Below are 11,268 nucleotides of genomic sequence, written 5' to 3' on the forward strand. Positions count from 1 at the left end.
ACAAATTTTTTATTTGTTCTCTAATTGCGTGGATTCTGTTGAGAATCTTCTTGAACCTTTTATGAAGTTGGCTTAAAGACTCACCTTCCTTCATTTAGATGGTTTGGAGCTAACTTTGAAGAGATCTTTCTTAACAATTCTTGAGTCTGATGAACTTTCATGGAGTTCAATGAGCTTCTCCCAAAGCTCTTTTGCATAGCTAAATGTCCAACTTTACTCAGTTAATTTTGAGTTAGACCGCATTAAAGTGTTATAGTAGCCTTGCATTTGCTTGAGCTTCTTTTTAATGTCGCTTGTCCATAGACCGAAACTAACTAGTTCACCATTGGAGTCTCTCGGTAGGTCGAAACATACTTTGATGATCATTCAATTTTTGATTTCATTCATTATGTATTACTTCATCCTGCCCTTCCAATTAGCAAAATTGTTGTCATCGAAAAGAGGAGAATGAGTCATACTGTACCCTTCCTATAAATCCATTAAGACAAAAAAATTCTCTAAGATTTAGATAAATCTTGGGTAAGTAGTACAACAATAATAGCACACAAATGTTTGTTGTCAAGTTTAGCTTTAGGTCAAGGTAAGGGTTAGGCTTGAGTTAGGTTGGGTCAAGGGTTAGGTTAGGGTTTGGTGTGGGCTTGGCTCAGATTAGGGTTTTTGTGAAATTTTAATTAGAGTTTGCTTCATTTATATACAAATCTAATCCTAGATTAGATTCAAATTTTATTTTAGTTTTATCAGTCTATTATTTTTAAATTAGCTTCTAGGCTGTGGCGAGACACAAGGGCTCTACATAAAGTAGCTACCTGCCTTAGACAAAGCTATTCAAAAATGACATACTAAAAAAATATAATATAAAATTTTGGTCTAACTAATTTAGAATGGGATGAGTTAGCTTCACTTGTTAATAGCACAATGTTGGAAATTGCCAACAATGTCCAAACTCGGTCAAAAATAAACTCCCCTAGGGTGCGTTTGGTTCAAGTTATGATATATAACCTTGGTTATGTGATTACCAGGTAATCACATAACCAAGGTTATGGGGCATAAAACATAACCTAATGTTGTTTGGTTTACTTTATTTATTTGGAGGGAATAAAACATAACTAGTTTTATATTTATTATATTACCCTTCATTCAATTATATTTTAATACAATTCATTAAATTAATAAGTATAATTTGTTAATTTTATTTTAATAAAATAATTCATTAAAAATAATTATTTTAATAAAAAATTCATTAAAATAAATAAATATAATTTGTTAATTTTATTTTTTAAATTTTAAAGTAAATATATATATATATATTAATAAAATAATTTATTAAAATAATTATTTTAATAAAATAATTCATTAAATTAATAAATATAATTCCTTAATTTTATATTTTTAAATTTAAAATATATTTATACTTCTTTTAATAAAATAATTTATTAAAATGATTATTTTAATAAAATAATTTATTAAATTAATAAAGATAATATGATAATTTTATTTTAATAAAATAATTCATTAAAAATAATTATTTTAATAAAATAATTTATTTAATTAATAAATATAATTTGTTAATTTTATTTTTTTTAAATTTAAAAAATATATTTTTTAATAAAATAATTTATTAAAATAATTATTTTAATAAAATAATTCATTAAATTAATAAATATATATTATTAATTTTATTTTTTAAATTTAAAATAAATTATTTTTAATTTATAAATATTAAAATTAAAATTTATTAATTAAATAATTTGATTTTAATTAGATTTCATAGTACCTTTTAATTGACTTAGTTTTAAAATCGAAGGGTAATCATCGAAAAAATTTCGTTAACCTCAGAAATCGTAGAAAATCTTAGGCTGCCAAGGTAATCATATTACCAGGTTATAACTCATTTGCTGATGTGGCGGTGATGTTGTATTACTTGGGAATCAATCATAACCTGAACCAAACAAGGTTATTAACAATAACCTTGGACAGATAACCAAGGTTATCAATGATAACCCTCAACCAAATACCCCATAATGTATTATCAATTCAACCTACTCTGATATTAATTTGTAGAATCGTGTCTATGTTAGAGGGGGTCAATAGTATATATACAAATTTTTATGAGTTGATAATAAAACAAATAAGATAAATAAACAATCAATTAATTAATTAGGGTAAGCAGTGGAAATGAAATAAATAACTAAGCAATAGAATTAAAACTAAGCAAAATAACTTAGTTAAATATGCACTTTAACAATAACTTACAATTTACTAACTTAACTAAATTTGCAACTTCCTTAACCAAACTTAAATTTACTAAACAAGCAATGAACTTAATTAACTTTATAATAATCAAACTGACTAAGATTGCAATACTTGAACTATAAAATATATAAAGATTCACATATCCAAAAAATTATGGAGATGGAGTAAAATCTTTAACAAGAATATAAGTTATACACAAGAATATAAGATATACGACAACATAAAGTACTTAGATATTACAAGTACGGGATTGCCAATTGAACTTGAAGAGTGCAGACACAGCATATCAACACAGATGAGCAAAAAGATTAGTGATAAACATATATTTGTTGTGATATAAGTACAAATAAAATACTGAAACCCCTCTTTATACTAATGCAATATAAAGAATGACTCAGATGTGTTTTGGATCTGTCACAAGGAATGTAATCAATATTGACAAACTCAGCATCAAATTATTAATGGGTTTTGGATTTTAAGTTGTAAATTTTGAAAGCAAACAATGAAAGCCACTAATCAAACCTAAACTACGATTGTAATGAACTAAGGAATAGAAAGCATGTAAAGAACCTAACCTAATCTAACATATGCATCAAATAGAAAATAAAGGCAACTATACTACGAATTCAACTCGAGTCATGCAATTGGAAAAGTAAATAATTGACCTAATATCTAATCTACTAAAGTAAATGAAATTAAATGAATAGTGACGTTGCAATTAACCAAGATCAATTAATCAAAACTCAATTGAATTCTTCTAAATGAATTCAAATCAAGTGTAATTGAGGTTGAAACATGACATGCTTTCATCTAATTGTTCACGCAAAAGGAAATTACAACCAACAATGAACAAATCTCTTGATCAGAATTAGGCTTACAACTGGAGCTAGGGCATTCCCTAAGCTCCAAAAAGCCTCATACCAACGGAGATACTTTCCATCCTTTTAACCCCATGATCTTTTCCATGTACTTTAGATATGAGACTATATTTGCATCCTTATAACCCAACAATCCCCCCCTCTCAAACAAAGGATCACAAGCCCCCCCAACGTCGTTTTGATGTCTGAATCCTCGACCCACCAGGACTTTTTGCCCCTCGGTCTATCCGACCTACTAGGACTTCCCACCTAGCCGCAATTAGGATTTTTTGCCCCTCAGTCCACCGGACCTACTAGGACTTCCCACCTAGCCCCCCAACGTCGTTTTGATGTCTGAATCTTCGACCCACCAGGACTTTTTGCCCCTCGGTCTATCCGACCTACTAGGACTTCCCACCTAGCCGCAATTAGAATTTTTTGCCCCTCAGTCCACCCGACCTACTAGGACTTCCCACCTAGTCGCAACTAAGACTTTTTGCCCCTCGGTCCACCCGACCTACTAGGACTTCTCGTCTGGTGTCCGGTCCTCTTGATTCAGACATGGGAGCACTCACTTCCTTTGTTTAAGGTTTAAACTACATGGTTAGATCTGGATCATGGCTCATCCGGCGGTTAGTCTGGTAAAGAGCGGTCTCGCTCTGATACCACTTGTTAGTACCGATGGAATCAAAATATCTCCACAATGGTATGATATTGTCCACTTTGGACCTAAACCCTCATGGCTTTGTTCTTGATCTCTCTCCAAAAGGCCTCATACCAATAGAGATATTTTTCATCCTTTTAACCCCATGATCTTTTCCATGTACTTTAAATGTGGGACTATGTTTGCATCCTTACAATCCAACACATGTCCTACCCTAATGGGCTGCTAGGAGGTTGTCAAAAAGTATGGCCATGACGTAACTAGACTAGTCTTAAATAGAGCTCTCTCATAATTTTTACTACGTTGGCATATCCCAAAGCCCCAGAGACCTAACAACCTTCCAATCTCAAGCTCAAGTCATATAAAAAAGGTGAAATCAACATTGATAAAGGAGGATCCTCGTTCTCTCTAACTTATTCTCTTACTATATTTTACCTTTTTTCTCGAGCTTCACCATCGGTCTAACTTAAGTATTGTAAGGGATTTGTCAAATAACATCGGTGTACTTTGATGCATGTTAATCACGCAGTTCATTCTCATCGTTGGATGTAGCTTCATCATCAGCGTCCAACAAGGATGTAGATTTTGGGCACATCGATAGGCCTAGATTGTTCACTTAGCTCCTAAAGTTATAGTATTAAGCACATGAACATGAAGTAGTTTCAAGCACAAATATGCCTTATCATAGGGAGCATGCCTTACACTTAGGTTGAAAATAGAATATAAATAATTCATATTCATATATCTTCACTAGTGTTTTTCTTCTTTTTATATATATAAATAATTCATATTGATATATCTTTACTAGTATTTTTCTTCTTTTATTACATATACAAAATGCAAATTGAGCATAGATAGAAAGCAGTCAACAATGAAGTAGCTAATTGCCTGGACTTTTTTTTTTTTTTTGCAAACTAACTTCCTAGGTTATAATTGGTACTTGGGCATCACCTTACTTCCTAACGATTAATCTGTATGGATGATTCTTGTACACATGCCACAAAATGTGTCTACCTTCTGTACTTTTTGATATAAGATTTGAGTGTCATAGTGTGATTATATCAATCATTGAACACATTAATTTTCAATTCATCACCTCTTGGTATGCTAATATCATCAAATTATCACTTTTAATTTCTCTGTTTATGCACATTTATGCTCCTATATCATTAATTTTCTTGAAGAATTGAGCTCCATTATTGACTACGAGAACTCTGATTCAATGAACTACTCAAGGGCATACAAACTCCACAATAGTGTTTGTGTTTGCGTGACTAGAAAGAGGAAAACCAGTTTGTTGCAAACTCTTTCAGTAGGGAGCTTCAACATATCTCAAGCAAAAAACCTCACCTAAAAGTATGAAAATTTACTCATCGAATCATAACATACTAATGTATACTATGGTTCATCTTTCATTTAATTCACATGAGAATACTAAGTTTTTATACATAAGAGTAAAAGAGACAAGTTAAAATCTTCTCGCAATATACTAGCTATATATATACTCTCATATTCTCAGCAATTGTTGCTTAATGTAATGCAAGAAAACAAGTTAAAACTATGGCAAAAAAACCTATGATGCCATTTCTAGGTTGAAGACTGAGTTAATTGAGGATTAAGTACTATCAAATATGGATCGATCGGTTGAGGCTGTCCAATAGGGTTGCAACTGATCAATGTACATTACTAAACAATTGATTGTGATATTGTTGCTATCTGGCAGATAAGTGTGCAAGATTCAAAGTAACTCTCTTCCAAACTAACATGTAAAATGATTGCTTTTCTTTAGATAGATGGACTAGATGGAGGATCATTAGGAATTAGGTTTGATCCTTGAGAAAGCTATTCATCAAGTAGAATCAAGATATAAAATGTGGGGAGCATGCGCAAGTGGTGTAGCTCATCATTGAGGAACCCATTATGAAGATGTCGACACAAGTGACTTCTTCAGATATGCATAGATTTGGGGAGAATATATCCAAGTTTAGTGCATCAGTGACTTCATGTCAACTTAGATTTTGGTAACAATAACTTGTTCCAAATAAACCCCAAAGCTACAAGTATAATAATTGGAAAGCAAGAGAAATACACTTAAAGTTGGCTGATAATGATGGCTTCCTTGACCTAGTTATGTAATTAACGGTAAAAAAAGGCAGCAAGCAAAGATTCTTATTCATCAACTTTAATCTTGAAACCACTCCACATGGTGGAGCTTCATCTTGTCGTATGCCTCTCCTTTTGTTCATTCCTTTTACTTTTGAGACAAACATATTGTTTTCCTCGTAGATTATGGACTTCCCTTTATGTTCATAATTTGTATTTTTATCATATTGTTAAAGATAACTATTTCTTAAGAACAAATCACAAAGAAATAAAGCACTCGACATCGATATAATTACATTGATTAGTAGTGTAGGGCATGCAAGTGTGGGGTGTAAAGAAGGCGGAGCAACACCTCAAGCTAATGAGGATGCAACACACCGGCGACAGCTACTTGCTTTGGAGTGTGCCATTGAGGAAGAAGATGGATACCGGGGTGAAGGTAATGACTACAAATAGTTCTCAAGGCCTATAAAAGAGAACTCTTAGAGCTAAGCAATTTGTGAGAGTAACCTTGAACTGAAACTTGCTTGTCCGTGCCTTTGTTGCCGCGGAAATCAACTTTGGCTTAGTCAAACATGTAGATAGGCTAATCGAGAACACTTTGAGTTATCAAGCACACCATGTATAGCCCAAACAAGATCAGAGGGGTTCAGGCAAATTGTCATCTCAGTCGAGGTGGAAGCACATTCCCTAAACCACATCAGTGGTACTTGTGAGCTCGACCTTCCCTAGTCCATGCTCGAGCAAGCTTCATTATTTGAAATTGTTTGGCATAGTAAACAAAAATGCTAGTTAATAACATATTTTCTTTTAAAAAATGCAGGTAACTAACAACACCAGGCATACTTTAATTCTGTACATATGCACAAAATTGTACACTGCATCAAGAGAAAAAGAAAAGAAAAGAATGCCTTAGAACAACATCTTGAAAATATGACAAATTATCCATGAGTTAGAGCCTGAGAGTGAGATCAGGCTCCTCCTCCTCCTCCTCTTCCTCCTCCTCCCCTGCTTGCCGCTGCAGCTGGTGATCAACTGAAGTCAGCAAATCTGAACTCCTAATTATCTCACAGCTTGCGTTCACCATTGGCCTGAAGCTCCCAGGCCAGCAAAAATCCACCTCCTCATCTTCCACAAACACTGGCCTGATTGGCTCCATCAAACCTCTCCCGTCCATTCTGCTCCCATTGCTCTCCTTCCACTTCGCCACTCCATGATGCACGGAGGAGTGAGCTTGAATTCCCAACGAGTGGATCGCAGAGCCGTAGAGGGGCAGCGAGGCGATGCTGGCGTAAGCGTAGGGGAGGGACTCTATCCGAACCGCGCGCTTGGCGAGCGAGCGCTCCCTCTTGTGGGCGTTCTGGTGGCCGCCCAGGGCCTGAGAGCTGAAGAACTTGCGCTTGCAGTAGTTGCAGGAGAAGACTCTCTGCGAATTGGGCCCGCGAGCGGCTTGCGACTCGCTGCTGCTGCTTTCGCTCGTGCTCGCGACGGTCTGGTGGACGGTCGCCTCGTCGGGGTTGCTGATCGTGAGGGAGAGATCGAGGGAGAGGGGGCCGTCCTCCTTGCAGGGAGCTAGAGGCGGGGAAGGGGAGTCATGGATGCCCAGGTTGGAAGCCACCTGGCTCCTCACCTCGAAGGCGTCCAGCGATGCTTCTTGCTTGGAGTTGCTCATGTTCAGTCACGTTGCTCTTCAAAACAGCTGCTGCATCAACAGATTCAGAGAAATTTTCTGCCACATGAGCTCGTCATCAAGCAAACTGAACCTCGTAAAGCACGAATCATAGGAGAAAGTTGAGAAGCAAATAATTTGGACAACCATGTGCCTGGATTTTGCGTGAAAATTAAAAGGAATTGGCATGAAGCGGAAACATACCCAGAAAGGAAGTTGGATGTGTTTTCATCTATCTCGCACTCGTTGTAACGCCATGGTTCTGCTTCTGGTTCTCCAGCTTCTTATGGTACAAAAAGGGAAAAGGAGAAGATAGAGTTGTGAGGTCAGAGTATATCTTCAATTATGAAAACAAGAAGTTGGGTGAGATTAGAGCAACTAGCAGTGTGGTGGGTACGCGTGGATACTGCTAACCCAAATTAGAGGCATGCTGAACTGACCGGAGTGCTCACGACTCGACTTCAGCGAGGCTGAATTAGAGGTGTTGAATTGGCCGGAGTGCCCACGACTCGACCTAAGTCGAGGCTGTATTATAGGTGTTGAACTGTCCGGAGTGCGCACAACTCAATCCCAGCCTCGGCCTTGTTTTGGATCATACATATCTCCCAGCCGAAATCTGGCATCCTAACGGTGCCACACGGTCGGTCCACATGATCATCTGTGAGAAGATAAATCGAAAAATTATAGTTGGTCACAATGGAGGAGAGCATTGTCTCAGCTTCATCGAAATTCGACTTTTACTTACTTCAGCAAATCTGCTCCGTCATAATCAACTTAACTATGCCCCGGAAGCATATAGATCTCAAATTCATAATGAATTGCGTTGAGTGAACAATATTGAGACAACCTAAACTAATTTAGAATTGAATATTTTGGATAATAAAATATTTAAAAAACTATCAATTTAAAAAATATTTAATTTAAATGCATTTTGATCTATTTTCATTTAATTTAAGAGTATGAAATTGACCTAAAAATTATAAAATTCCCCAATAAATTCTTTTAAAAATTTTATTGTTTTAAATTTTTTGTGTATCGAACTTAGACTGGCATGTTCACAAATCAACTAGACACGTGAGCATGCCAAACAAGCATGTGTAACTAAACCTTTAGCGCTGGTATGCTTTGCTCGAACAAAACCCCCAAACTGAACTAAAAATGTCAACTGACCTCTAGGAAAATCAATTTGCATTCATATTGTTACCTTCACTCCCAACGAGGCAGCCTCGACAAACAAAAGAAAGGAAAAAAAAATGAAAAATGAAGATTGATAAACTGTTATAATGTTTGTTGTTTGTTTGTTTGCAGGACATGTTTCTGGTGAAGTCTGATTACAACGTAGAGAGTAGGGCTCGCAATTATGCACATATCCATAAGTTTATCACTATATGATGTGAATTATTCATCCAAAATCATAAAAAAAGGTACGGAACAACAAACTTGTTTGATCTAAACCATTTGGAAAAGGAGGGATAGGGGGGGGGGGGGGGGGGGGGGGGGGGGGGGTGACTTTATAGAACTACACTTGGATCACAACTAAATTTTTAACCAGCTCCGAAGGTAAATCAAAAAGAATAGATGAGTCCTGACAAATAGTCCATCACCATAATTTTTTTATATTTATCTCCATTACATAATGATAAAGTGGTTAATAATATATTCCTTGTGGCCCTAAACACTTGGCAAACTAATGACATCCACTGCTCTCGGTCAAGTAGTCTGGTGTTACAGCTGCTGTACAAGCACAAGGAATGCTTTCTTTTTTCTTTTGGATAGTATACCTGATCGGAGCCATCCTTTCTGCATGAGTGCATTAATGGCTATTTGCCCTCCACCACACTCATTCACTTGTTCATCACCAAATTTGATCAATTCTAATGTTCAGAACTACAGTTGCATATATAAACGTATTACTCTTTTTCCCAAAACCAAACAAAAATGAAAGACCCTTCAGCCTTGACATAATGGCCACAGGGCAGGGCAGGGACCATGGACCTTTAACAGAAACAGGGCAATGCTGCTTTGTCCTTCTTTAAAACTTAACTTAATTTGATATATTTATCTAAAAAAATGAAGATAAGAATAAAATATTAGGGATAATCAATATGTGGAAGCAAATCACCTTTGAAATGCATGGACCACTGTTTGGGAATATAACACATCTTTAGATGTCAGGACGGAATAGCTTGGGCAGCCACATACATTTGTTTACATGGTAAGACAGTGCCAGGATAAAGTGGATTCTCAACTTTTTTTTTTTGTTTTTTGTTTTCTACTTTTATTTGTTTATTGCCCTCAACTTTGTTCAGTTGCTTTCACGTATCGAAGGGATAGAGGTCCAAATGTGTCCCATCAATGTTGTCACTCCACTTGTACACTTGAAGCATTTTTTTCAGAAAGAGATGCAAAGTAAGAGAGGTTTCTATTATTTAGCTGTATATAACTAAGAGAGTGCTATCAGAAAGAGTCTTATCCAAGATAAACACACTTAGGAAGCTAAATAGACTCAGGAAAGATCAAAGACAGGGATTCATCTTCACTTGTAGACTTGTAGTTGTCACACCTTTTGATAAATATATTTATGATCATTTAGTTAACAAAAGAAAACAAATCATTAAGAAGTGCAAAATACAGAGGATTAGCTGTACTTAGACATTTCTGAAAAATTTGAATCATTATGATCATGCTGATGAAGAGTCTTTTAAAAGCATTAATCAACAGCACCACTGACTTACTTTTGATCTGATCTTTGGTTCAAGATAGTGTCTTTAATGAGGATAGGATTAGTTAGGAAATTAACTATTTATGCTGCCAATTTGTTGTGCAAAATAGTTGTTTTTTTCCCTTCATGCTACTTTTGGTTATCCAGTATTAGGTTTCAAGCACTGTAAATGGTGAAGCAAATTTAATTATTGGCTCAAAAACCAAATGGAAGGCAGCATCATGTGGCTTAATGAATCACATTATAAAAAAAAAAAGCGCAGCCCGGTGCACGAAGCTCCCGCCATGCGGGGTCCGGGGAAAGGATCCATTGTACGCAGCCTTACCTTGCCTTTGGCAAGAGGCTGTTTCCAGAATTAAGTCAATAGTCAAATCTAGGTGGAGGTCAAAAGTCAAGATTTGATAGAGGTCAAAGCCAACTTCGAACTTAGCTCAGTTCGAGAACTTCGTGTTGGGACCGGTGCGTTCGCTAGAGGGGGTGAATAGTATTTTTTGTCCTTGCCTGCAAAATAGTCAGCGGAAGCACAAAACAAAACAAGACGAAAAAGATCAACGCTAACACGTTCGATTTACTTGGTATCCACCTCTTGCGAGGTGACTAATCCAAGGATCCACACACAGCACACGATCTTCCACTATATACCTTCTCCTTCTCAAAGAACTCTTTGAAGGTGGAGAAACCTTTACAAATCGATCTCTTCCTTTCAAAAGATGTCTAGTGACATTTAGAGGAAGAGGAATGAGAGTTCCAAAGATTGGAGTTCGTGCAAGAATGAAAGAAAGTGAATAGTTGCTTCTCCAATCGTCAAACTGTGTTTTTATGAGATTTCTGACATCAGTCGACTGGCTCAGGGAGCAGTCGACTGATGGGCTTCAACGGCTAATTAATTAGCATTTAATTCTCCAGCTGTCAGCCCAACGGTTATCTATCAGTCGACTGATTCATCCATCAGTCAACTGGTGGCAGTCGACTGGTCTAAGCAGATCACTCGACCAATCTT

General features: G+C 36.0%; 1 protein-coding gene across 3 annotated transcripts; it reads right to left on the reverse strand.

Annotated features, from left to right (window-relative positions):
* Nucleotides 1–6,685: 6,685 nt before the first annotated feature.
* Nucleotides 6,686–7,864, reverse strand: LOC141829706 (zinc finger protein 7-like). Of its 3 annotated transcripts, none has more exons than XM_074717233.1 (2): nucleotides 7,751–7,864; nucleotides 6,686–7,576 (listed from the first exon to the last, which is right to left on the reverse strand). In XM_074717233.1, exon 2 carries the CDS (start codon nucleotides 7,547–7,549, stop codon nucleotides 6,830–6,832), a length of 720 nt encoding a protein of 239 aa, XP_074573334.1. In that variant the 5' UTR covers nucleotides 7,550–7,576; nucleotides 7,751–7,864; the 3' UTR covers nucleotides 6,686–6,829. The 3 variants fall into 3 exon arrangements, with proteins under 3 accessions (XP_074573334.1, XP_074573333.1, XP_074573332.1); XM_074717232.1 differs by having other exon boundaries at nucleotides 6,686–7,579; XM_074717231.1 differs by having other exon boundaries at nucleotides 6,686–7,634.
* Between the last annotated feature and the right edge of the window lie 3,404 nt (nucleotides 7,865–11,268).

Source organism: Curcuma longa, chromosome 5, assembly GCF_044706935.1.
Source record: "Curcuma longa cultivar G26 ecotype Majalengka, Jawa Barat chromosome 5, ITB_CL_G26_1.1, whole genome shotgun sequence".
Taxonomy (NCBI): domain Eukaryota; kingdom Viridiplantae; phylum Streptophyta; class Magnoliopsida; order Zingiberales; family Zingiberaceae; genus Curcuma; species Curcuma longa.

Excerpts from the sequence above, each read along its gene's own strand:
- LOC141829706 (XM_074717233.1), bottom strand. The coding sequence starts at position 7,549 with ATGAGCAACTCCAAGCAAGAAGCATCGCTGGACGCCTTCGAGGTGAGG.